Raw genomic sequence first — 27,922 nt, 5'->3', positions numbered from 1 at the left:
TAGGGGCAAATGACCTCTTTTTTTCCCCTAGGTTTGTGGATACCCCTGGCTGGGCTTCATGCAGAAATTGTCACTGATCACCAACCTGAATCCCAGAACAACCCCCATATTTCCATGGACAGAATGAGAGGGTTTCTGTAACCAGGCATAATTGGCCATCATGGGGAAATTGATCAGGATGGGGGTGCGGGAAAGGCGGTTGCTCTGGCAAAAGCGGCTTCATTGGAGTCGCCTCCTCTTCCTATTGGCAATGTTGATCATTGGTTCCACCTACCAGCACCTGAAGAGCCTCCGGGGCCTCCCCTCACTGTGGGGAGCAGTCTCTTCCCAACACCCTATAAAACTGGACAGCCGGGATCTCCCCAACAATGAGATGATGATGGTGAGCAGTGACCCTCCAAGAGCTCGCTCTGAAATGGAGGGTGAGACACTGGTGCCCAAAGCCACAGTGGGCAAAGATGAAGCAACCCCTGGCATAACAATGGAGAACACCCCTATTACTCCCAGAAGAATAGCCAACATCACTCCAACAATACTCAAGAATAACTACAGCCCAACAGCAGCAGGCACAGGAAGTGTGAAGGAAAACACCACAACCACACCTAGTGGAGTATTGAGTCACTACACCCCAACTTCAAGCAGACCAACAGTAAAGAATTATACCCCAACAACACTCAGGGGAGAGATGCAGAGCTACCACCCAACTCAAGCCAGAGGAAAGGTGAAGAAATATATCCCATCCCCACTTGGTAGAGTAGTAGGCAATTATGCCCCACCCACACTCAAGACAGTGATAAGGAGCCATGGGATCACCTTCAGAACAACAGTAAAAGACAGTGAAACTATGGCAACCAACAAAATACTAGAGACCAACGCCCTTAAGAGAATAGTGGAGGAAACCACCCCAACAACTCTCAAGGGAATAATTGATAACACCCCAACTTTCCTGATAAATGATGTAGAGACAAACATCTTGACTTCTCCAAGGAGTGTGGTGGAAAAGAACACCCTGAATACCCCCAGAAGAATGGACATTAATAGCTCAACCAGCCCCCAGGAGTTACTGGGAAAAAACAACCTGGCAATTCCACAGGGAACAGTCCTGGAGCACACTGCAGCCACCTCTGAGGGGATGATAAGCGCCATGACAGGCAGTAGCCCAGCAGAAATCAAAGCCTCTACTACTGCCTGGATTGTTAGGAATCTCTCGTCCAGAACCAGTAAACCACCCATCAGAATATCCTCATCCACCTTCTGGGGGCTGGCTAAGAAAACTTCCACAGCATCCAGCACCTCAGCATCCACCAGGGTCAGGGCAAATCCGACCACCCAGGTCCGTGACTGTGTGGCTGTGGAGCCAGCCCCACCGGTGCCCACTGTCCCCTCCCCCAGCCTGACAACAGCTGTGATCCCAGAGGTGCCCAGTCCCAGTTCCTCAGCATTGCCCCCTGGCTGGTCAGACCTTCCCCCCAAGGGAGAGTACCCCCCAGACCTGTTCAGTGTGGAGGAGCGGCGGCAGGGCTGGGTGGTCCTGCACATCTTTGGCATGATGTATGTGTTTGTGGCCTTGGCCATCGTGTGCGACGAGTACTTTGTCCCAGCCCTGGGCATCATCACAGACAAGCTGCAGATCTCTGAGGATGTGGCAGGTGCCACATTCATGGCTGCTGGAGGCTCTGCCCCCGAGCTCTTCACTTCCCTAATTGGTGTCTTCATCTCCCACAGCAACGTGGGCATCGGCACCATCGTGGGCTCTGCTGTGTTCAACATCCTGTTTGTCATAGGCACCTGTGCCCTCTTCTCCCGGGAGATCCTCAACCTCACCTGGTGGCCCTTGTTCCGTGATGTCTCCTTCTACATCCTTGACCTGATAATGCTCATCCTCTTCTTCCTGGATAGCTTCATTGCTTGGTGGGAGAGCCTGCTGTTGCTGCTGGCCTATGCCTTCTATGTGTTCACCATGAAGTGGAACAAGCAGCTTGAGGTCTGGGTGAAGGAGCAGCTCAGCAGGAGGCCAGTGGCCAAGGTCATGGCCCTAGGGGACCTCAGCAAGGTAAGGACAGACTGGCTCAGGCTTCTTTAGCCTCTTTGGGTCAAAAGGGTAGAGGGAAGCCAGGGACTGAAGAGTGAAAAGTGCTGGGTCAGAACTCAAGAGATGGGTTCTCTGATTCCCTTGCTGTTCATTCAACATTTACAGAATCCTATTCCCTGCCAGGCACTATGCTGGGACCTTTGCAAGACTGCCCTTTGTTCAACCCCCAGTTACCCTATAAAATGATTATTATGATGATCCCCCATCGAAAGGGAAAGAAACTGAGACCTAATGAAGTTAAACCACTTGTTCAAAGTCCCACAGCAAATAGGCGGTGGAGCCAGGATTTGAACCCGGGTTGGTCTGAGTGGGTCTTTGGAAATGATGTTTGAGCTGGGGTTTGGAGAATGTCCAAGGAGATATAAGGCAGGGAAAAATGATAATCTCTTCCATGTGCATGGTGTTTAGGGTTTATCTAGCACCCTCACTTTCATTTAATCCTGTTGGTTCACATTCCAGACTTGGAGGGGCTGGTAGCTTGGATGGTATCTGACAAAGGGGAGTGTTTTTTTGTTTTGTTTTGTTTTCAAAAAATTGGAGCAAATGGGAGCTCCACTCATGCACTGACAAGCCAGCCCTGGGGCAGAGCCCTCTCTCTGTGCCAAGTGGAGACCGGATATCAGGAGCTCCAACCCTGAGGCTTTCTCCTGGCCCCAAAGTTCCTTTCCAAGAATTTCTCTGCCCCTGTGAGGGACCTTCCTGCTAAATTTATTGCATGATTCAGTAACCTAGAAGATGAGATTAAATTTGGGAAGTGATCTCTGAAAATTCATCTCAAGGTTTTTTGTTCCTTGAGACTCCAAAGTGAGGGTACCCTGGGGGACACAGACCCATTTCTTTCATGCTCCTAGAGGGTGAGTTTGGGCAAATGTTGGCTCCTGGCCTCCCTGTTTTGGGTCTCAGAGAAGCTACCAGTGCAGGAAGAATTTTGCGTGCAAAGAGCAGGAGGACTTAGCCACTTAATCTAGAGCAGTTTTGATGAGTGAGCAGGATGGAGACCGAACTCAGCAACATGTCTGGGACATATATGATGCAAGAGAAATGAAATGTTCTTCCTTTAGGATTTTAAAGATAATGTGGTGTTCTGGCTAGAGCACGGAACTGAGAGGCCAGAAACCTGGGTTCTAATCCAATTCTGCCTCTAACTAACTGTGTGACCTTAGATGGGTCCCTTCGCTTCTTTGGGGGAAATGACAGAGTCCAACTAATCACCAAAAGGTCCTGTCTAGCTCTAATCTTTGTTGTCCAAGTGAGTTCAGTTCTGGCAGGGCCTGCACAGTGGTCATTTGTCTGATCTGGTCAACTGAGTTCTAGTTGCCTTATTTGCAGATGGCCCCAAAAGAAGAAATGTCCTGCTCAAGGTCATACAGCCAGCAGATATCGGAACTGGAATGGGAACCCAGTACCCTAACTCTCCATTCAGCACTGTTTCCCACCAGACAACTGCTCCATGAAGCCAGAGGCTTAAAAAAGAAAGGGATGCTCAGAGCATTACATGTCTAATATGAGGAACCAGGGACCTCCCTCCTAATGAAGCTCTCAGGGCAAGCCTTGCTGAGGGTGGCCAGGAAGCCTGGTAGGCTCCTCTGCCTTGGCCAGCAGTTTTCAAAATGCCTCTGATTTGCCTCCCAGTTCCTTGTAGTAATTCTGTTTTTGTTTAAGCTATACAAATTCTGAATTTTCTATTTTGCCAGAGCTAGACCATCAAAGCAAAACTTTCCAAGCAAGGGAATTGTAATCATGATTTCAAAAGAGAATTTGTAACCTCCTTGAGAGACTCTTCAAGGACTTTAGTGGCAGCTCTTTGCCAATCAGGGAGAGTGGTGCTGATTACAACCCTGTTCTTACCTATTTTTTGAAACAGGTCCCATATGAATTTTAATTAACAGCATTATTTAAAAAGAACCAGGGGGCTGGCCCAGTGGCATAGTGGTTAAGTTTGCCTGCTCTGCTTCAGCGGCCTGGGGTTCACAGGTTCAGATCCCGAGTGTGGACCTATGGACCTACACACCACTCATCAAGCCACACTGTGGCAGTGTACCATACACAAAAATAGAGGAAGATTGGCACAGATGTTAGCTCAGAGACAATTTCCTCAAAAACAACTTATAGTTAGAACTCTACAGCACTAACAAGTGCCTTCTAAAAATTAGTCCAGATAACTTAAGAACTATAATTATTTAGAAATGGTTTTTAAAAACTTCTGGGTTTGGAGTTTCACCTCACATTTCTTATAGCCAGAGAGAGAGAAACTGCCTTTATATCTTTATGTTTATGTTTATGTTTGGCTGGCCAAGACCTGTGGTCTAGTTAGAGGGAGATAAATTATACTGCACTTCACTGACAGACTGAGCGCAAGCCATTCTGTTTTGAATTCATGAAGTAATTCTCTGATTATCCAATCTTTGATCTAGTAAACTGTGTTGGGGTATCTGTTTTTGTTTTTATGCAAGAGTGCATACTCACCCCTGTAAACTATTTTACTTTAACTACAAAAATGAACATGCCTCGCTCTCTCACTCACTCATACTAACTTAGGTTCACTCCTCTCCCTGACTAATCGATCTCTTCTTTGAGCATCACCTCGGGAAGTTAGGGGGCCAGAGAAACTGGGCTTATTCAATCAGCCCCACCCCAAAGATGAGGACATCAGAGCATAGCAGGGTAAGGCCAGACAGACTGGGAGGGAGCCCAGGAAGAAGACTAGGGAGGCGAGGTCGGATCTATAGCTGCTCGAAGGGTCTAAGCAGCTGGAAGAGAAGTGGAGGGCAGTGTGAGCCAGCTCCTTTCTGGAGAGAAACAGGAACAGGAAAGACACCTGGGCCTCCCCCTTCCTGTGTTGCCAGCCTGGGGTGAAGTGTGGAGGGGGTGGCCACAACATCAGGCTCATCATTGCCACTAAATGGGGAAACGATCTTTACATCTCTCAAAGGGCTGAGCCCAGGGCCTCATCCCTAGCAGAAAGTCTGTGAGTATTTGGTTTAGTTTTCTCAGGGAACCCTAACAGTTCAGGGACTCCAGTTTAGAGAGAGAAAGGAGTGGGGGAGGGAATCCATACTTACGGAGGGCCTATTCCGTATGTACATTATCTCAACAATTTCTCATAAAAACCCTACATGGGTATATTATGATCCCCATTTTGCAGATGAGGAAACTGAGGCTCAGAGAGGATAATTAACTCAGCTAGTTATGTAGCTAGTTGGTGGTCCTTACCACTGGTTCATGAATCTGTATTTTTCTGGGTTTTAACCCAGGCTCTACTGCTAAATATCCCTGTTACCCTGGGCGAATCAATGCAATTCAACAAACTTTTATTATTAAGCATTTAAATAAGTAGCAGTGTGGGAAATAAAAAGATTGTATCCCTTCCAGTAGAAGGGACAGGCATAGACAAGAGTAAGTGTGATAAAGGGGACACTATGCAAAATGCTGCAAAGTCACTTTGCTTTTCAACCAGGCTTTAGATTGCTCATCAGTGAAGTGAACGGGATGAACTAGTAGATGGGTTGGCAGACTTTTACTGCAATGTGCCAGACAGTAAATATTTTAGGCTTTGCAGGCCATACAGTCTCTGTCACAATTACTCAGCTCTGTCATTGTAGCATGAAAGCAGCTACAGACAATAAATAAACAAATGGGAATGTCCATGTGGTGTCTTACTGAGAGGGACATACTCGCAGGTGTTCTCCTACCTAAACAACTTGGAGATGCAAGATCAGCAGAGAATGAGTCCTTTTCTTACTAAATATCCAGCCAATATCTGCAGAGTTTCTGAGCGGGAGGACCTTTCACTTTACTTTTTATTCTGCTCTGATAGTCTAGAACCAGGGTAAAGGTTTTCTAGGAATGATTCTAATCAGAATTCACTTGAGTATTTCCAGAAAAAATAAACGTTGTAGACTTGAACATAGACACACGGTAACTACTTTAGAGTCTCTCTTTTGATGCTGGCTGAAAAAAAATCAAAGCTAAAAATATTTCAGACAACAATGTCAAACGTTTGAGGATGCCTTTAATGACCCCAGTAAGGAAATGGTAAATGTTTGTATAGTTATCAACACAGTCTAACTTAGCTCTCTCTGAAAAAAATCTTTTTTTGAGGAAGATTGGCCCTGAGCTAACATCTGTTTTTGCTTGAGGAAGATTGTCTCTGAGCTAACGTCTACGCCAATCTTCCTCTATTTTATGTGGGAGGCCGCCACAGTGTGGCTTGACGGGCAGTGCTATGTCCATGCCTGGGGTCCGAACCTGTGAACTCCAGGCTGCTGAAGTGGAGCGTGTGAACTTAACCACTACACCACTGGGCCAGCGCCTCTCTGAAACTTTATGCCTGATTTTGAAGCTCTCAATGTATTTGTGTTGGTCAAAGATGGTAAATATCTGGCCAGCCTTGACCATGCATAGTCACAGAAAGCCAACAAACAGTAAAGCTGAGGTTCTAGCCTGGCTGAAAAGCCTTATCCACCTCTATTTGAAGCGCCATGGGGCCCTTATTTATAGAGAGAGCTGGAGTTTAGCCAGGAACACCAGCCATCTACATGAGATGCTGCCTGGCAAGACAGCCCTGTGGGGCACCAATTGTGAAAAGGGATGCAAGGTGGGGAATGAGACTGTTCTGGGCCCCTCTGGAAACCCCATACCCACATTCTGCCCTCAAGAATACTTCAGAACGTGAAACTCTGGAGAAAAGTCTGCCACTCTTTCCTGGCAGGACTTTTTATGAAACCAACCAACAGGAGCCCCCAGCAGACAAAGCTGGTGCCTCCTGTGGGGCCGATCTTTCCTTTGCTTGTCAGGGTTGACATTTATCCCAAGGGCTCCCATCAGTGGCTTGTACAGCCAGCTGCCTGCTGTGGAGACAAGAGGGCTGCGGACAGGGGGCAGCCACCAGGTCCCCTCCTGCCCCTGGGGCCCCGGCATCCTAGGCTGCAGGGAATCTACCCTGTTCTCAAAGAGCCCACCTTTGCCTGGGCTGAGGGGTTTCCTCCTTTATCTCCTTGAATAATAGTCAGCTTCCCCCCTGTTGTCAGGAAAAGATTGTAAGAATAGAATTGTCAATTTTAAGGCTTCTATTCCTCGCAAAATTTTCTTAAGCTTTCAGTGTTCATCTGCTAGTGGGTGCTAGCAGATGACAAAATGAATGCATAAGAAGCAAACAAATATTAACAGAAAAACTCAAACATCTGATTGTGTCTGGCCTAATAGCTTGCTGTTTTCATGGGTGTGTGTATGCTTGGAGTTGAGATTTTACGTGCAGTCATACAACACAGTAGTATTTTCTCCTAGTGTATAAGATGGGATTAAACATAAAACTAGATATTCATGGCTTTCTAGAAGGAACAGCATGATTTCTAGATGCTCTACCACCTATATAAATTGGAAATATAAGACAAACAGAAGATTTTTTTGTGTGGGGGAGTGGGCATATGGACAATAAACAAGTAAAATAAATTAGGAAGATAATTTCAGAGTGTGACAAGTGCTGTAAAGGAAACAAGCAGTGCATGTGATGGAGAGTGACTGTAGGTAGTGGGCACCCTTTAGCAAAGGAGAGCAGGGGAGGCCTCTTGGAGGGGGAAGTCCAAATAGAGATCTGCAGAATGAGAAGGGAAACCATCCCATGCTCCATGGGGCAGAGTTCCTGAAGAGGAAACAGCGTTTGCAAAGGCTCCGAGCCTAGAGAGAGCTTGGTGCATTAGAAGAAAGAATTGGAGGCCAGCATGGTTCTTGAGTAAGGGGAGGGTGGTACAGAATAATGCCGGAGGGGAGGGTGGGAGCTCAATAGGGAATGATGTAATGTGGGTCCATACTTAAAAGGTCACTCCCTACCTGCTGTGTAGAGAATGAATTGTAGGTGTGCAAGGGTGGAAGCAGGGAGTCCACTTAGGAGGCTGTTGTGGGCAGACAGCCTATATGTATCTTTGAGAGATGTTTTGAAGACAGAAGCATCTGGCCTGGTGATGAAGTGGATGTGGAGGGGGAGACAGCAGGAGAAGTCAAGGATGCTGCCAGGTTTTTGGCTTGAGCAGCAGGGTGGATGGTGTGCCACGCAGTGAGAAAGGGAAGTCTCGAGGAAGAGCAGGTTTAGTGATACTCAAGTGTTCCCACTCTGGAATGGTGAATTTGGGTGCCTATGTCACTTCCAAGTGGATGTGTCTAGGGGGCAGTTGCCCAAATGGGCCTGAAGCTCAGGAACAAGGTCTGGACTGAAAATAGAAATTTGTGAATCGCCAACTTGTGTATGTTAATTAAAATCAAGGACTGGCTGATACTACTCTGAGAGAGAGAAAGAGAGAGAGAGAGAGACAAGGTGAGTCTAGGATTAAGCCCTAAAGAACTCCAATGTTTATTCATTCATTAGACATTTATTGAATCCCTTTGTATGAGACCTGTGTAGGGTCTGGGGATACAGTAAGAAAAAGACACAGTCCCAGCCCTTGAGGAGCTCAGCCTAGCAGAGGAGTGGGAGTCGATCCAGGTTTTGTGAGGCCTGGCACTTTAAGAAAAAGAATATAAAACCATTGCTACAAAACCAAGGCCTTGGAAAGGGTTTGTGTAGGGGTGAGATGGGCCTTGAAGCTTAAGCTGCATCAGCTCCATGGTTGGACCGCCTCAGTGGGGAAGATAGACGACTGAAACTAATAGGTACCAACTCATGTGTAATGATACAGGTAAGTGCCGAGGGATTTAATATTACAGAGAGTGGACACCTCAACAGACCAGACAGTCAGGGAGGGATTCCTAGAGGAGATTTTGCTCAGCGGAATCTTGAAGGACAAGCATGGGTTTGCTGACTGAAGGAGGGTAGGGAGTCTCCTAGGCACGTGTAAAGGCCGGGGGAATGGAGTGTGAAGAGACTATAGCTGCACTGCCCAATATGGTGGCCACTAGCTACTCATGGCTACTGACCTCTTGAAATGGGGCTAGTCCGAATTGAGATGTGCCATAAGTATAAAATACACACTTGGTTTCAAAGGCTTAGTGTGAAAAAAACATAAAATATTAATATTTTTATATTAATTACATGTTGAATTATGTTTTTGATATACTGGGTTAAATAAAGTATATTGTTAAAATTAATTTCACTCGTTTCTTTTACTTTTAAAAAATGTGGCTACTAAAATCATTAAAATTATGTATGTGGCTTCATTCTATTTCTATTGGTCAGCGCTGGACTGGAGGTAAGCAGGAGGCTGGTGTGTACTCAGCTAAGGAGGCTGGACTCCCTCCTGAGGACGGTGAGTCCCCAGGATGTGGGGGAGGGAGATGATGTGCTTTGCTCAGAAAATCACTCTGGCTGAGGGGTGGAGAATGAACCAGAAAAGGAACAGATCAGGAGTCAGGAGGCTGTTGCAAGACTGTAGGCAGGAGAACGGAGAGATGAGGCCAAATTTGAGGACTTTCAGGAGCTAGGTCTCACGGCTAATTGGATGTGGGCTGTGAGGGAGGGACTGGGATAGACTCTTGGGTTTGCAGCCTACACAAATGAGTGGATCAGAGTGCAAGACTGTACTCAGCGAACGACTAAAGTGAAGAGTCCCCTACTAGAGTGTGAGTCGGGGGAAGGCAGGACTCAGACCAGGGATTCAGTAAATATTTTAATGAATATTAAAAAAACCCCACAGACTAAAATGTGTGGTTCAGGAAATGTCTCGTGGATGGGCTAGAAGGGGAGAGGTCAATGATTAACTGCCACTTCGGTGGGAAATAGAAATCGGAGGTCAGGAGGAGAAGCCCCCTGAGGGGCTGCCATGTTTGCCACCCTAGGTTCCTATGGATGGCTGCAAGGGATCCCATTGCTCAGCAAGGTGCATCACAGATGCTGGGGGCTTGGCTGGTGTGAGGACATCTTCTTCGGTTTCCTCAGCCCCTTTGCTAATTTTCATGAGGAGAAGGAGAAGGTGGGGTGATGAGGCTGAAGAAAGAGGAGGGAGGATGGTGTGGTATGAGAGGTGGATGTGGGAATGTGTTTGTAGTAGGGCATATTCTGAAAGCACCTGCTTGCTGGTACTACCACCCATAAATGACCCATAAGCCATACCCGAGTGTAGACAAATACTCATGTCCATTTACTTGAAATATCAATAATTTGAAACAGTGCCACTAGGAAATATGGATTTGACCTCATTTCCTTATTTGTTCTTGGGAAAAGAAATGTGATTTAGTAAAAAACAACAAAAACAAAACTCTGAAAGGAGATTAGGAGATGAGGGTTCTGTCACCATCTTTGTGAGTACGTGCAAGTCACAGAATCTTTCTACATCTCAGTTTTCTCATCTTTCAAAGTAGCAATAATAATACTAGCCTTGTCCATTTCACAGAGTTAGTAGTATTGAATGAGCAAATGCATGTGAAGGGCTTCAGAAAGTTAGAAATGCACGCTGAAGTTAGAAGATGCTGATACGTGCAATGAACAGTGAACACATAGAGAAGTATTTTGGCTTGAATAAATCTGAAGGACAGAGAAATCATTAGGTGTGTGCACCAAGGAGCAAAAGAGGGTCTCTCCTGCCTTTGGTAGATGGAACCAGCCTTCTCAAAGGGTATCCTGGCCCCTCATAGTTCTTTGCCTCCAAGAAGAAAGCACTGGGTGAGGGTTGGACGTGATAAAGAATGAGATGGCTAGGCCAGTGAGGGTTGGTGCTGCAGCCTCTTGTATCCCACTAAATTTACACAGGTGTCATGAAAGAGGCAGTGGGTTTGTTCAGAAAATCCACAGTGCTCCCTTTGTATTCAGATTGGTTATTTCTGCTCTGTTTCATTCATTAGGACATTTGTTCACTCATTCATTCAATAATGTGTGTCCAAGCATTCAGACCTCCTTCATCTTTCAAAGCTTACCCAAACTCTACCTCCTTCAGGAAGACTTCCTTGTCCAACCCAGCACCGCACCTTTATCTACGCCTATCACTTCTTGAACCACGTTCTGCTTTGTCATGTGTTTGTGTTATCATTGGTCTCATTTCCTTTCGGGACATAGAATCCGTGTCCTAAACATCTTTGTGTCTCTACAGTACTAGCACAGTGCCATTTCACAGAGGTGCTTGGGAAATAAGAACTGAATGAATGAACAAATTGAGTGGATGGAGGGGTGGGTAGCCCTGGATCAGGCAGCATTTTCTATAGAGAAGGGTGTGTAGCAAGTCCTGTTCTATGGCCATGGAAGGTAGCAATGGGAAGGTAAAGACAATGACTAGGGACAGCCATTAGGGACCCTACTGCCTGAAGATAGCACCAGAGGCCACTTGGGAGTATCTACTCATTCAGCTCACCTTCACTGAGCACCTACTGTGTACAAGACACTATGCCACAGGTTAGGGGAACAGAGATGAGTGTATCATAAGTTCAAAAAACGTGGAGCCTCACTGAGTAAACTCATATATGCGAAAAGTTAAACGATGATTTTTTAAAAAGCTCAAGTGGTATTATAAGGCAGTAAATGCAAAGTGGCCAGTTTGTGGTCCAGCCAGTAAGCACTGTGTGCTTAGTGAATCTTTTTCTTGGGTTTTCTAGGGCTGTCCCATTTCCCAGCTAGCTGTCCTACGGCTTCCCCGGGACACTAGCACTTCTTTGATTACAGAGCCAGATTTTGGTATCACAAAATGTGCTCACTGTTGTTACGCAGCTTTCGAGTAGATTAGTATTGTAGTGAGCTGGAGTGGGGGTTGGGGTAAAAGGGGCCACTTGGGAAAGATTTATATAAGAATAACCCTGAATTTTCTGAAAAATTGGTAGACATAGAGGAATGGAGAAAGCAGTTTAGGCAGAGGGAAAAGGCATGAACAAGAGATCAGGAGTTGGAATACATTAGTTATGTTTAGAGGACAGTTCATTCATTCATTTAACAAATGCTTATTGAAAGGTTGCTAAATGTCAGCAGTATTTTCATGCTGGTCACAAAGTGGTGAATGAAATAGGCAGTCTGCCTTCAGGATGCTAGTGGGGCAATTTATTTGTGTTAGCAAAAAAATGTTATCATACAAATTTTAACAGACAAAAAATGTTAACATACAAATAACGTACAAGTAAATTGGGGAAAGTGCTATGAAGGAAAAGAATGGGAGTCTATAAAAGAGAATTAGACAGGCACCTTAGTTTCCCAGAGGAAGGTGACATGTAAGTGGAGACCTGAAACTGTGTGCAGGCTGAAGCCAGACTGTGGAAGGCCAGGCTGGAGGTTTGGATATGTTAAAACATTTTCTGAGACCAGGTTATGTCTGGGTGTGTTTCTGTGTTCCAACCAGAGGGCTCCCTGGAGAGACAGGGACGTAGGGAGAAAAAGCAGGTTCTCCTCAAACATCTCGTGACTCCTGTCCCTGTTTGCAGCTGGGCCATGGGGCAGTTGCCGTGGATGAGCAACAGGAAAACAGGAAGCTCAAGGTGGGTGCCATGTGGAGTCAGCCCAGAGGGGAAACCACACGGTCTCAGAGGACAGCCACAGACCTGGGGCACTGTGGCCCTGATGCTGGGGTCCTGGGAGTGCTGGCTTCCCTGACTCTGACCTCCCAGTGGCCGTGGAGGAGGTGCTAGTCTGCGAGCTAAGTGCAGAATGTCACTGCTCACTCTGCCACTAGCTTCTGCCTCAGATTCTGCCGATTCTGTAAAATGGCTGGACTAGATGAACTCAAGTCCCAACATCCTATAATTGATCTAAAAGGCTAATTACCGGTGGTTTTGGAATGCCCCAAACTAAGAAAAACTTAGAAGGAACTCTAGGAGCAGGGGAGTCTGAGATTTCCGAAAAACTGTGTCTTAACTGCCTTTGGCCTCTGGGATATTTAGGAAGAATTATGGGGACCGTAAAGAGGCTGGGGCCTGAAGGAAACTTTCCCCATCCAAAGAAAATCCCTGTTGTGAAGTTCTGTTACCACAGCCACTAGATGGCAGAAGAGTTCAGATCCAGAGGGACCGGGCGGGAGAGGAAGGGAGGGGCTGAGCAGGCATTGTCTGTGGATGTTCCTTTGTAGATCAGATGATGTTTCTAAGTGTGTCACAGTGAATAAATTTGTGTCAAATCTGTGTGTCTGCACACAGGGGTGTGTAGGTATGTGCCTGTGAAGGTCTCTCGAGCATGTGGGTAGAAAAAAAAGAACTGGATTAGGAATCAGAAGACCTGGGTGCTAGTCTTAACTCTCATTTACTCCCCATATGACCTCGGATAGGCCCCGTAGCCTCACTGAGTTTTCATTTCCTTTTCTGTAGAAGGGGTGACAGCCTTGCTTATCTCTGGGGGCAGGGCAATGATAAAGCACCATGATGTTTTGTGGACTGTAAAGGGCTGTACCCCTGCGCAGTGGGTCTTGCTGTGTGGTCTGTGGGTGAGTGTGTGCTTCTGTGAGGTTGTACTTGCAGGGATGGACAGACCCTTGGTAATGTGATACCCTTCTTACACATTGTCTGCTCCCTGTTGAGACCTTGGGATTATTCAGTATGTAGAATTAGCCAGTCATGGAAGAGTTGGGGGAGAGGGGGCTGCGAAAGAAACTAGTATAACTCTCCTGGGGAGGCCAGGGTAAGCCTCCTGTGCATTCACCCTGACCTCTGTGGGAGGGAGGCAGGGTTAATGAAGCTCTCGTGTGGCTCCTCCCCTGGCTCGGGCAGGGGCCCACTGAGGCCTGGCTCTCCCCTGCTCAGCTCCCGTCTGTGCTGACCCGAGGGAGCAGCTCGGCCTCTCTGCACAACAGCACCATCCGCAGCACCATCTTCCGGCTCATCGTCCACAGCCTGGACCCCCTGGGGGAAGGTAAGCAAGGCCTCCCCAGACTGCACGGTTTCCCTGTCCACTCCTTCCCTCCTGCGGCTGGACAAGAACTGGGACCTGCAAAACTGAGAGTAGTGGGTGGGGTGGGGGCGGGAGTAGGAACAGAGAGTTGGCAGAGGAGAGTGGGTGGTAAAGGCAGGTGGCCCGGGGGACAGAGTGGAGACAAAGACACAGGACTCACAGGAGAGGGCCCCAAGGAGCTAAGGTCCTTAGTGTTCACATCCCACCACCTCCCTGCCCCCGTGTCCCCGCCTGTAAAATGAAGGACTTCACCTGTAGTTAGTGAGGCCATGAGTGCCATGTGCCCTGCGCTGGTCCCTGTTGGGGCTGCCCTCAGTGACTTCCCTGCAAAGCCCACCACCCACAAGTCAGCCCCAGTGTCCCACAGAGTCTCCAGCCAGGCAGCCTGGCTCAGGCTGACTGGCCAGGGCCACTTCTGGAGGCACCTCCTGTAGGGTCCCACAGCCCAGAACCTGTGAGCGGCACCTCTCTTTATTCTGTATTTGGCTCTGGAGGCTTAGGAAAGCTGCTAACCACCCCCCCCCCCCCGCCCCCGCCGCCAAGCCAGGAATCCCAAAGTATAAGTGATGCGGGCAGCTGAGATTCTCACCATCTACCTTACCAAGTCCTGCCTTCTGACCCCCTTTCCCAGAGAGCTGCCCCTAACATGCTTCTCAGGACCCTAAATGGCACCCCTCGGGTGGGCTCATGCTCTCCTTGGGCTCCTCCATCTCTGGGACTCTGGTGCAGAACTGGGAGCTCAGGCAGGAGGCCCATCAAGGGAAGGTTGGCCTTTGGGCAGAAGCCGAGTCAGAGTGCGACTGGGTAGGAGGGCTGAGGACTGAGCTGAATATCCAGAGACTGACTCATGAGCCCCAGGGAGCATCCTGACTGACGTTTCTGGTTCAGGGACAAATTTGGGGAAGCTCAGAATTTCCTCAGGCCCTGAAGTGTCTTCTTCAGACACAATATAGGGTTGTTGAGTGTTTAAAACAAGTAGATGGTACTGTGAAAAGCAGAGTCAGGAACGAGGTGATCAAACCTTCTTAGAAAATCCTCAAGGTGAGCCTCAGCAGACACTGAGAGAGGCCACCCCTAAATATCAGCTCTGGAAAAACAGTCCCCTAGGGTTTCGAGGGGGGAGTCCACAGCACCTGGCAGCCTGTGGGTGATCAGTGCTGGCGCATGCCCGGCCTGGGCACAGCGAAGGAAGCTGTATCTCTGGATTATGCCTGGCCTCTCCTCGTGGAATCACTGACTCCAGCAAAGTCCTAAAGATAAAGACCTTCTCCTGAATGGGACTGCAGAGGCCCCCACCTGGGCCGCTTCCACGGCCAACAGCCGCCAGCTGGCCTACTTGTCCTAACAGGATTATGTATGGCCAGGTCAGGCCGAGGTCAGAGGAGATTGATACTAAGGAGATGATCTGGCTGCGCTGAGAGGTCATGTGAGGAAACCAGCACTGGCGGAGCCAGTGACAGTCATTCCAGGGAAGACGAGCATGCTTGGTACATTGTATGCGTGTGTGGCAAGCATGGAACGGCCTTCACGGAGAATGATTGCCAATATTCTGGGACGCAGTCCTGATCAGAGAAGCCGACCCTGATTCTACACCCGAGATTCCATCCGGGAGCGGCTGGGATCATGCAGGAGCTGTCCTTTCAGGTTTCCTTTCAGGTGTCCCAGCTCTTTCCACAGAGCTGATCTGTGGTCTGAACTTTCACTTGCCCTGTGAAGGGGCTTTACCTCTCCAGGATCCCATGCCTCTTCTGGTGATTTCACTTGGATGTGTGTGTGTGTGTGTGTGTATGAGAGAGAAAGAGACAGAGACACACAGAGAGAAAGAAAGAGAGAGAAAAACAAAGGGAGACCCTGCCACTGACCTGCTTTCCTCAGAGGTTTGGGAAGTGAGAGGTCAGGGTTTGTGATGAGCGACGAGAAGGAAAGAGGGGAACTTGGTTTTCTTGCCAGCCCCTCCAGGCCACAGTCAGCAGATATTCTCAGCACCAGGACTGGAACCAGGGGAGCCCTCCTTTGATAACAGCTACATGTTGCTCAACAGAAGACTGCAGTGCTTGATCAGTGCCAAGGGGGTGCTGGAGTTGTCTGGATGAAGGAGGCGGTGGAGTGTCTGCCCCTGACGTCTCAGTTCTAACGAAGATCTCCTGGGCAGGCCCGCCAGGACACTTCGTGGGCCCACACATGCCAGAGAGGCAGCTCTGCAGGATGGAGCCTGTCAGAAATGGCTGCAGCTGAACCAACTCTGAGAGTTTAGGAGCCAGGTTGAGAGGAGGAAGTTCTAGACCCGTTTATGTTTCCTGCCCATCTTGGACCCAGGCAGAGTCTGATCCACCCAGCTTCCCAGATCTCACCTTCTCACTCTGTCTATATTACGGACCAGAGGATCTTCAGGTTCCCTTCTAACTCAGACCCTCTGGAATGCTGGGCCTTGTCACTGAAGAGTTGTTTCCTGGGTGTGACGGCTGTTCTCAACTACTGTTATTGATTCATCATTGTTGTCATAGCTAAAACTTATATAGTGCTTTCTAGGTGCCAGGCACTGTTTTAAGCACCTTCACATATAAATTCATTTATTTCTTCAACAACTCTGTAAGATTTTACAGATGAAGAATCTAAGGTACAGAGACATTAAGGAATCACCCAGTGAAGTCCAGGGCTAGCAAGTGGCAGAACTAGGATTCAAACCCAGGCTGTCTGGCTCCAGAATCTGAGCTAACATAACAATATTTAATTGCAGCAATTAAAATACTATTATTTATTTTGTCTCATAGACCATCACATCAGTGCTCTGAGTATATCATGGTGTTGCCTTTCTAGAGAGGGGACACTGAAGCTTGGAGTGGGTACACAGTCTTCCCAAGGTCACCCAATGCTCACAGTGCAGAGCCAGCCTGGAATCCAGAATAGACCCCATGGTACCACTTTGTTCTATTACTTGTGCCGTTGTCCTCTCTCTCCTGGACTGCACAGCTGTGAGGTAGACTCTCATGAGCTCTTGCACCTCCCACCTAGAAATTCCACATGTAAAGCACTTTGCATGTTGCCTGGAACATAGTCACATTGAAAGAGAGTTGTCCTCCCCATTTTTCTTGCCTGGAAATCAGGGCAGCACCATCCTGTGCACAGTGCTCAGTGGGCCTCCAGCAAAGCATGTGCACAGGGATCTGGAAGGAGGCGTCACTTGGGCTCCAGGTGTCTGGGGTCAAACAGGGTGTGGCAGGGAGCTTGGTGGTCAGCTATTTCCCTTTCCCACTGGAGAGGGAAGGCTCATAAACATGGCCACCAGTAGTGCCCCTGGAGCTGTAGTAAAGCTTCTAGTGTTCTAGAGCCACAGAAAGTAAACTGCAAAGGACCTTACAGATAATCTAGTCCAAGGATGGCAAAAATGTTTCCCTGCCATTATTTCTCCATTCTCTGCCCATTGCAGACATCACTGATCAATCATGGTCCTCTCCTATCAAGTTTGGGTCAGAATTCCCCTCAATTCAGCACTCAAGCAGCCATCACTTGAGCTCATAAAGGAAATAAATCCTTTTTGTTGCCCCTGAGTCCAACCACATCAATTTACCAGAAAAGAAATAGGCATAGAGAGGAAAGTGATTTGCCCAAGGGTGCAGCCAGTTAGTGACAGTACAGGGAATTTAAGACAAAAGTTTGGAAATTGGGCACCATGAACAAGCCTAGAAGGACCAGAATCCAGACAAGACATCACGACTCCCAGGCCAGCCTCTTCCTAACCACTTCAGCAGCTCTGGCTGCCAGCTGACCAGCCTAACTGAAGGGTATGGCAGGGACACTGTGGTCCCAGATAAGATGTGTTTCCTTTCTCATTCACAGACCGCCCCTCCAAGGACAAGGAGGAGGAGAGCTTGAATCAGGAGGCCAAAGCCAAGCCTCAGGTCAAAGCAGAGAGCAAAGCAGAAGGTGAGAGAATGGTGAGACCAGTGGGGTTTCTCCTGCCACCTTCCTCCCTCCTGTTGGCCAGCCTCTTGACTGAGCCCTGCCTCTTGGCTTCTCTGAGCCAGTCAGCGGAGTGATGATCTGGTGCTGCCTGGCACTCTGCTGTGCTCCGCCTTCTCCTCCCTGACACGGCTGTGGCCTGAGGGCAGCCCTGAGCAACTCCTTTGCACTCTCCTCAGAGTGGGTAGGCAAGGCCAGGTCGGGGGTTGTTGAATTCCCACTTCTTTTTTTCTAAATCTTGTCCCAAATAAGACTCTCTTGGACTCAATTTCTTCTTCCTGTCACTGCTACAAAAGGACAGTGCTGCTAGGGATTGGTCTGAGACCAGCAACCCCAGTGAGGGAAGGCCACCAGGGATCCAGTGACACAGAAGTCCAGCATCTGTGTGGCAGCTGGGACAGGGGTAGTAAGACAGCTACTGCAGTGGGCTCTGTATAGCACACCAGGCCTGCCTGATGCACCTAGCAGCCCTTGGAGGGAGGGAGAGCAGCAGTCATTGTTCCCGTTCTATAGATAAGGAAACTGAGACTCAGAGGTCAAGTGACTTGCCCAAAGCCACGCAGCCAAGAAGTGAGAGAGCCTGTACCTAAATCCAGCTCTCCAGACTCTCCAAGTTTCCATTCCCCTTCAATCCTCTTCCAAGGCTTTCTAGCTGCTGCCTTTGAAATCATCAGTTGGTTGGGGAGGCGTCAGATCCTGAGGGCTGGGGCTTTGCCCTCTCCCTGCTCCAGCTGTCCAAGCTGTTCACAGCATCATTGGCCACACTGGCGAGGATAGAAATGTCTCCAAATATAGAGGGAACAAGGGTGGCTACTTCCCAACTGTCCTCTCCTCTGTAGATATCTCTGTGGACAGGGCAATAGCAATTCACATTATTTTACTTTTCCTATCTACAAGAAATTCCCCAAACCAACCTTCTGAGACCCTGAAGTGGACAAGTCCAATAGCTCTGTAGCCACTCACACCAGTCTGCCCTCAGAACCTGGCACACTCTTCTGACCTCTCTCTCTTGTTTATCCTTTAAAGAGGAGGAGTCAGCCCAACTACCTTTGGTCACGGTCACACCAGCCCCTGCTCCAGACGTCCAGGGAGCTCAGGAGGAGGATCCTGGTGGTCAGGTAGGCATAAGCCTCTTCCCTGGTGGAGGAACTTGAGAGGCCCAGGGAAGGACTTGCTGACCAAAAGTCCTTCCTTCTTGAAGGTCTGAAATGCTATTTGAAGTTCATTCTCCTGGGATAAGCATTGTCCTTTCTCTGAAGATCAAATACCCCATGGGGCCAGTTAATTCACCTAACACCTTAGTGTGAGGGAGATAATATATACGAGAATGGGTTGCCAACTGTCTCAAGCTCTAAGAACAGAAGGAATAACTGTTAGGGGGTCTGTTAGCAACTAGAGGACAGTGAGACCAGGTAGCTCGAAATGCAAGGGTTAGGGGGTGAGGGAGTAGGTGAGTAAAGGCCTGGGAACCTTTTGAGGCACCTCAGCCTCATGGATTCCTGACACTGCTGCCTTTACAGCCTCACAGCCTCTTCTTCCATCCTGCTCCTGCCAACTGGACTTCTTGTCTCCCTCTTTTTCTACCCCCAGGCCTTGGCCCACATGGTTTCCTCCCCCAGAATGCCTTTTCCCCTCCATTGTCATATATCCTAATCGCACCCGCCCCTCCAGGCCAGTGTAAATGCCGCCTTTGCTGTGACGCTTCCCTGATCCCCCCAATCTGAATACCCATGGTACTCTGTCCCCCTCTCAGGGCTCTTTTCACTGCCTTCCTTGTACTCCATGTATGAGTCTCTCTAGTTCTCCTGCTGGGTGGTGGGGTTGCTGAAGACAGGATCCAAGTCGGAGTCGTTTTTGTCTCTCCCACAGAGAGAAACGCAATGCCTAACACACAGCTGTGCTCAATAAGGGTTGAGTGACAGTAAATAGGCAGTCAGTTTGCAAGTTCCCTCCCTGTTTGTTTTTTCTATTCAACAGCCAGAAGCACTCAATTATATCTCATCCTTAAGCCAGCAACTTTGGGTGCAATGTCTAGAACATCTTCATGGTAACATGAGGGTACTGAGTAGGCCCATTACTGCCAGCTTAAGTAAAGGGATTTGAGGATATGGAGGTACCTCCTGCAGTCCCAGGGCAGGATGTGAAGCTTGGTCTCACAAGGAGCTGGACCTAGGCCTGGGAGGGCCTCTGTGACCCTGGTGGCTTCTCACTCCACGTCCTGCTCTCTCTCACATCCCCTTCTCTGTGTGCAGGCTCCATCACACAACCTCTCCCGGAAGCCTGGCTCCATTTGCTTCCTTACTGGCACACACAGCCCTAACCACTATCCCAGTCCTCTAGGCCGGAGGGGGATCAACCAGTGACTGGCTCCCACTGTCAGAAGAGAGAGAATTCGTTTAAACCAGGTCACGGGTCAGAGATCCAGCCTGTGTCCAATCAGCTGTGGTGAAGAGAGGTGGGGCGCTGTGACTTAAGCACAGAAGAAGGGAGCCACCCGTTCAGGGGCTGCTAAGGATTACAGTTCTCAGAGAAGAGGGTGCAGGCTGGGCAGACACTCCCATGCCTCTCTATTTCAATGACTTATCTCCTCCAGGAAGCCTTCTCTCCTGATGGGGGTTGGGGAATGAGGGCAGGAATTATGGTGACTAAAATTTTCTGGCTCTTCATTCTCAAAGCACAGGCCTCACAGATATTAATATTTGACTGCTTCATCAGGGGTTCTCAACACTGGTTGCATATTAGGATAATTTGGGGAAGCTTTAAAAAATGCCCAGGCCCCACTCTCAACCAGTTAAGTCAGACTATCTGGGGTGGATCCTTGAGCATGAATGTTCTTACAGCTTCCAGGTGACTTTAATATGCAGCAGAGTTGAGACACTGAGCATCCCTTGGGGAGTGGCTGTCATGAAATTTGTGACAGATGACTTACTCCATGAGCACACAGCCCAGGTCCTTTGCTCAAAGGATTGGACCAGCACATTGTTATGTGTTAGTTGGCAGCCTAACCTGAGGACTCTCAGAACCAGTGACTTTTAGAGTGCATGGTGTCAGTTCAAGGTTCCCAAACACTGGTCTGCAGATGGGTCTATTAGGAGTAGTTGTGAGAATGTGAAAGTAGATTCCTGGCTTCCAGTCCTAGAGATTCTAATTCAGTTGGTCCAGTAGGGTGAGGAAATCTGCATTTCTAATAAGCTCCCCGGGCTACCAGCTTTGGGAACCAAATATCTCATTTGGCCCCGGCATTTGCAAAGTAGAGGAGCTTGGTGGTTAAGAGGCCGAGAGTTGGACTATCCATATTCAAATCCCAGCTTCATCACTTACAAACTGTGTGGACCGTGGGCAAGTTATTTAACTACTCTATACCCATTTCTCCATCAGTCAGATGGGTTTGATGCTATCTATATCATAAATTAACTCATGAAACATACTAAGTGCTAGCTGCAATTATTATTATTAAACAACTTAGCATGGTGCCTGGCACATAAAAACTCCTAATAAATAGGTATTATCATCATCATTATTTTATACATGTAAGGTAATATAACATTTGAGGAGTTTTAGTGGACACAGCAAAGCGATGTAACCACCAAAAGATATCATGCCATATTAGGCAAAATTAATGAAAGCATATTATCTAAAACACAGGAGGTGATGATTCTATTCAACTCTACGCAGTGTCCTGTGTTCAGTTTTCGAAGCCTCCTCATGGGATATAAGCTAACTAGGATGAGTTCACGAAGCTAGGGAGGAGGCCCTAGGCCATGGCATGCAGGAATGATAGAAGGACCTGGGGATCTTTAACCCAGGGAAGAGAGCTGTCTATGGGAGAGTGATTAGCCTTGTTCTGTGTGGCTCCAAAGAGTAAACCTATACACGGGGGTAGAACCTTGGTGTAAAGAGGGACTTCAAAGTAATCAGAGTTGTTAAAGATGAAAGAAGCCGCTTTAGGTGCCGAGTCTCCATCTCTGGAAGTGATCACATAAAGACCAGACAACCACTGGCTAGGAATGTTGTGAAGGTAATTTTGCTGAATGATTGCACTACTTTTCTCCTCATACTCAAGTTTTTAGATACATTCTGAGAACAACCAAAACTAAAAATAATGAGAAACTGGGAAGGAAACCAAGCAGAGCAGTGATTACACATTAATCTCTTGGCTTTGGACTGCAGGAAGGTGATGTGGCTGGAGCTGAAAGCACAGGGGAAACGATGGGCGGAGAGGTTGAAGCTCCTTGTGAAGGTGAAAAGGGAGAGGGAGGTGGAGGTGAAACTCAACTAGAAGGTGAAGGTGAAACCGAAGCAGGAGGAAAAGAAGATGAACATGGAGGTGAAACCGAAGCAGGAGGAAAAGAAGATGAACATGGAGGTGAAACCGAAGCAGGAGGAAAAGGAGACAATGAAAGTGAAGCTGAAATCCAAGCAGGAGGAAAAGGAGACAATGAAAGTGAAGCTGAAATCCAAGCAGGAGGAAAAGGAGACAATGAAAGTGAAGCTGTAATCCAAGCAGGAGGAAAAGGAGACAATGAAAGTGAAGCTGAAATCCAAGCAGGAGAAGATGGGGAAATGAAAGGTGATGAAGGTGAAGCTGAAGAGCAGGAATTCCATGCTGAAAATCAAGGTGAAGCCAAAAGTGATGAGAAAGGTATAGATGATGAAGGGGGAGGTGATGGTGAAGATGAGGAAGAGGAAGAAGAGGAGGAGGAGGAAGAAGAGGAGGAGGAGGAAGAAGAGGAAGAGGAGGAGGAGGAGGAAAATGAGGAGCCTTTGTCCCTGGAGTGGCCTGAGACCAGGCAGAAGCAGGCCATGTACCTCTTCCTCCTGCCCATTGTGCTCCCGCTCTGGCTGACGGTACCTGACGTCCGGAGGCTGGTGAGTTTGCCCAGCCGTAGCCCAGCTGTCCATCCTCAGAGAGGCTGTGAGGTCTCTAGGCATTCCCACACAAGAGGAGGGAGAGGACAGGGTAAACCAGCTTGGCAGGGCTCAACCACAGAGAGGATCTGGGATGGAATTTGCAGCTCTGGAGGGGACCATGCCCCTAGGGGGACATACTGATGGAGTTCGGAGGCCCTAGAATGTGCTTATTTCCACCACTGTAAGCAATGTAAACTAGTCCCTCCTTGACTCATCTGCTCCTTGATTTTAATATGAGAATGATGCCTTTACACCCCCTCCATATTTCACAGGGATATTGTGAAAACTAGGGTTATAAGTGCTCTTTCTCCCCAGCATTCCTATTTCTGGGGAAAGGTCTTACTCACATACCCCAGTCAAAGGCAGACCATATTCTGTCTCAGAGTCGGGAGAAGGAAGGGGCGGGGAGAAGTTGCAGAAGCCAAACCAAATCCCTAAAATGGTCTGGTTCCAGGGCAAGCAAATAGCTCTCTTCAGTTTGGTGACCGCTGAACACCCTACGGGCCAGACTCCCCTATGGGCCACAAACCTCCTCCTTTCCCAGCCATCTCAAGGTCCTCACTGGAGACAGAGATCTCAGCGCAAACATCTCCAGATCCTCTCCAGCACTCCTCCAGATCTCGTCACTGATTCTGGGGCTCACTTGGAAGGACCTCTGCAACTTACTTCTCTTCCTTTTCAAACTTTCACACAGGAGTCTAGGAAGTTTTTTGTCATCACCTTCCTGGGATCCATCACGTGGATAGCCATGTTCTCATACCTCATGGTGTGGTGGGCTCACCAGGTGAGTGAACAGCAGGAACTAAATCCTGCATCAGAAGAGCTCAAGGACACTTTTTTCCTTCAAGGTGAATTTCTAGTACCCAGGGAATGGTGAGGATTAAGTGAATTTGTACAGTTTCTACATTATAAAGGTTTAAAAGTAGACTTTTAATTCTAGTGAACGTAGTGCTTTTCAAGTGTGGCTCTTCTGTCTTACATTCACATTGTAGCATGACATAGAAGGCCCCTCACAGTCTGCTTTCAGCTGACCATTTCTTAATAGCCTCATTCTCTGTTTTCTCTGTCACACATCCTCACTCCTCTCCACCTGGTGAACTCGTGTACACTTGTGAGAGCCAGCCCAGTTTTGCCTCCTCTCTGGCATTTTATCAGTCGTCCTCTGAGTACCCATGGCTTTTCTGTTCCAGCTGGAATACTGCCCTTAGCACAAAGCTGTAATTGTTGTTTACAAGCTTTTCTCTTTCACCAGGGGGAGAAGAGGGTCTGTGTTGTACTGCTCATACTTCTATCTCCAACCTTTAACTTAGTTTCTGGCACAAAGCAGGGGTCCATGGTTCTGGAAATGGAAACGGGTGACATGAACAGATCTTTGGAGGGGCAGTTCTTTGGGGAGGGTAGTGGTGTATTTGGAAGGACAGTGGGAGGTGGTATCATAGATGAACTTTTAGTCCAATTTAGAAAAGAGCAGCATCACTCCCTGAAGCCTTGAGCAGGGGGCCCGTTCTTTCTCTCTATGGCCCATCTCTCCAGCTGTCAGTCCCACCATAGCCCTACCTCACTCAGGCAAGGGAGTGCGCCAGGCTCTGTGGCCGGTGCTGGGTTTGCACAAAGTAGAATGTGGCTGGTGCTTTGAAGAGCCTCAGACTTTTTACCTGCTGTTGCTATGGTTTCTCATTCCTGTTATTGTTTACCAGGTTGGTGAAACAATAGGGATTTCTGAAGAGATCATGGGTTTGACAATCCTAGCAGCAGGCACGTCAATTCCTGACCTCATCACCAGTGTGATTGTTGCTCGGAAAGGCCTGGGAGACATGGCTGTGTCAAGCTCTGTGGGCAGTAACATATTTGATATCACCGTGGGGTGAGTGGCAAAGTTGCTTTCTAAGGCATATTAAGTATGACTGGAAAACACTGTGTTGGCTCTGTTCGCTGGTTTTCTGCTTCATTCATTATACATGGAATAAAAGAGCATTTATATTAGTTTCTACAAGGCAACGGAGTATCCTCCCTTCATTCATCACAGCCAGATGGCATAAGAGAACTAAAATACTGCCTGAAATGTAACCGCCTAGAATTTATAGGTGAATTGAAAAATAAAGTCCATTAAATTCTAATAGCAACTACAGTCAAACGCTCTGCTCACTGACCTCCCAGGTGGTGGAGGTGGGGCTGGAAGCAGCAATGATTCAGTCTCACTTCCTGATATTCCTGCTCCTTTGCATCTGGGCTCCTGCCACCCCACAGGCTCTAAAAGCATTTTGTAGAAATAAGCAAATGCCACACCCTCCCGTACCCATTTCCTTACCCCCTCCTCTCAACTTTGTCAGAGCAGAGCACCTGTGCTATTTTCATTTCCTGAAATCACGTCCTGGACTTGGGTGGCGGCTTTGGTTTCTTTAATTTGAATTTGTGTGTGTGTGTGTGTGTTGGGGGAGGGGGCAGGTAAAAGGGCATAGGAGAGCCCTGATTACTAAAGATTTTAAAGAAATATTATCCTGAACTACACCTTATCATAAAAATGTAGATATTAACTTTCCCTGAACTTTAGTTTCCTCATCTGTGAAATGGTGCTAATATTTTCTGTTCTATTTCAAACATTTGTTTGTGGGGAAAATAAGTGCTTTGTAAATGGTAAAATACTAAGTATAGGGGATTATTACAAACATTAAGAATATTCACATTATTTCTTCAATCTTGCAGCCTGCCCGTTCCTTGGTTTCTTTTCTCTCTTATCAATGGATTACAGCCTGTTCCAGTCAGCAGCAATGGCTTGTTTTGTGCAATTGTTTTGCTTTTTCTCATGCTCGTGTTTGTGATCTCTTCAATTGCATCATGCAAATGGAGGATGAACAAGATCCTGGGCTTCACAATGTTCCTCCTCTACTTTGTATTCCTAATAATCAGTGTGATGTTAGAAGATCGAATCATATCCTGCCCTGTATCTGTCTGAGTCAGAGTCACTGTTGCTCAAAATGGACATGGGTCAGAAAACCATGCCAGAAGTTACTGCACCTCTTGTTACATTATGGAAAGAATGAACGTGATCCAGGAGACTGAACTGAGTGGCCAAGAGCCTCTAATGTGAATGGGATGCAGGACTGAAGTTTCTGCCTGGAAATACCTGCAGCTTATTGTGGAATAAGACTCTCACCTCTGGACAGGTGGAGTTCCTACCCCAGATGGATGCAGACAGCTATCACATGGAGGCCACAGAAGGACCCCTGGAGTCACAAGGTTTTCTAAATGAGGGACAACTGGGGAGGAGGGCTGGGACAGGCACCGGAGCAATAAGACAAGCTCCCGTGCTCACAGTTCCCTGATCATTCCTGAAGGGCCACTGATCCAAAAGATGCAGATGTGATTTACATCTCACCCTCCAGGTCCCTGCCCCAAGAAACCCTGCAATATGCTGTCTTCTCTTTCTTTCCAAAACATGAGGCTCTATCAGGTTTGTAATCATTACAGCTTCAGTTATTGGTGAGTTTAAGGAGCTAAGGCTATAGGAAAAGAAGTATAACAGGAATCAATTGTCATTACACATCATAGTCCACTAAAGTGTGCGCCAATATTTTATAGCTTAAAAGGAGGGCTACATTAGCTTGTTGCATTTCTGAAAAGTGAAATTAAAATAAGTAGCCCAAGAAATTAAAATTTATAATTTGCCCCTGAATTGGAAGGCGTGGATATTAGGGAAGGAAAATTAGTCTAAGGGCTATTTAAAAATATGTACTTATTAGAAAATCCAAGTTAGTGTCTCCATCAAGTGGTCCCCTTGAGGGATGAGACATTCTAACAAAGCTGTCCTCACTCCAGCATATTCTCACCCAACAGTGACAACTGCTACTAGTAAGAAGGAAAGGAATTTTAGAGAGAGTCCAAAGTCAGCAGAGCCAAATCTGGTTTATAAAGCAGGAGATCCAGTGGGGCAATGCTACTTCTGCATGTCAACCTAGACAGGACTATAAAGCAAGAGGACTGACTTCTTGTGTGGTTTGTAAGTGGATGTTAAGGCAATCGCAAAGGAAAAATTCCAAAAATGCTTAACACAATGACAACATGGTGCAAAAAAAGTATTACTACTTCCAAGGTAGCTAGTGTAAAGGACACTTGTGTTTTTAAAAATTGTGGGGTTACTTAAACATTTCAAGTGGAATTTGAAGTGCTTGTATACTAAATACCACTCCTTGCTGCTTTTACTAGCATCAAGTTAAGGAACACAGTAGAAATGAAACAGTTCTATGTCCCTGGTTTCAGAGCTCAGGCGACTGTAGATTATGATGGTGAATGTGGCTTTAATTACAAACACAAGAGAGGATTCACTGACGACTAGAAGACAGCAGGACAGAGGTGATGTGAAAAGAAAATCAGACACTGGTGTTGAAGGGCTGTGTTCAAAGTACTTCAGTCCATAATCTATCTTTTAAGATGGGCGGTTAATTTACTTAATGGCCTCACTACCCTAGGATTCACATTCTTTGGAGATGACTTTTTATTAAATTTTCATAAATTGTGAGTCCCAATGATATTTTATTTTACAAACATGGATGGGTTCATCCATATCTTTAGGTTACTTGTCAGAATGCTCAAGAGAAGACTGAAGAAGAATATGGAAGCGTGTTCAAATTCCCTATTCTTCAATTCGTTATCCTCAATCCTGATGCTGCTGCACTGCCTGGTCTCCATGTGCCATGGCCTAAGAACAGGAGGAAAGACCAATGCCTATGGGAGGGAGATGCCAATCCCCAAACTCTAGGCACCAACCTGGTCTCTGCAGCCAGTGCCAGCTAGCCATAGGGATGTCACCTCCTCACTGATAGCCCAGGATCTGATTCTCTTCCCTGAATGACTGACTGAGGAGAGAGGGACAGTGAAATGTTCTGAATGATGAAGTGCTGGACAGCCATTTAATGATTAAAATCAACTCTGGGGCTGGCCCCGTGGCCGAGTGGTTAAGTTCGTGCTCTGCTGCAGGCAGCCCAGTGTTTCGTTGGTTCGAATCCTGGGTGCGGACATGGGACTGCTCATCAAACCACGTCGAGGCAGCGTCCCACATGCCACAACTAGAAGGACCCACAACGAAGAATATACAACTATGTACCGGGGGCTTTGGGGAGAAAAAGGAAAAAATAAAATCTTTAAAATCAACTCTAATGATCTAACATCCTTTTCCTGAT

The 27,922-nt window shown here is 47.5% G+C and overlaps 1 protein-coding gene across 2 annotated transcripts; it reads left to right on the top strand.

The window, feature by feature from the left end:
• Window positions 1–36: 36 nt before the first annotated feature.
• Window positions 37–27,893, top strand: SLC24A1 (solute carrier family 24 member 1). 2 transcript variants are annotated; one of them, XM_070576765.1, is made up of 9 exons: window positions 37–2,053; window positions 12,419–12,472; window positions 13,727–13,835; window positions 17,712–17,798; window positions 18,861–18,952; window positions 22,005–22,703; window positions 23,440–23,529; window positions 24,443–24,609; window positions 25,449–27,261. In XM_070576765.1, the coding sequence occupies exons 1-9, from the start codon at window positions 161–163 to the stop codon at window positions 25,696–25,698; spliced, it is 3,441 nt and encodes a 1,146-aa protein (XP_070432866.1). In that variant the 5' UTR covers window positions 37–160; the 3' UTR covers window positions 25,699–27,261. The 2 variants fall into 2 exon arrangements, with proteins under 2 accessions (XP_070432866.1, XP_070432858.1); XM_070576757.1 differs by lacking the exon at window positions 12,419–12,472 and having other exon boundaries at window positions 25,449–27,893.
• The last annotated feature ends 29 nt before the right edge of the window (window positions 27,894–27,922 follow it).

This window comes from Equus przewalskii, chromosome 1, assembly GCF_037783145.1.
Source record: "Equus przewalskii isolate Varuska chromosome 1, EquPr2, whole genome shotgun sequence".
NCBI lineage: Eukaryota > Metazoa > Chordata > Mammalia > Perissodactyla > Equidae > Equus > Equus przewalskii.
The sequence above is the reverse complement of the archived record's forward strand: the minus strand, read 5'-3'. Positions and strand labels throughout refer to the sequence as shown.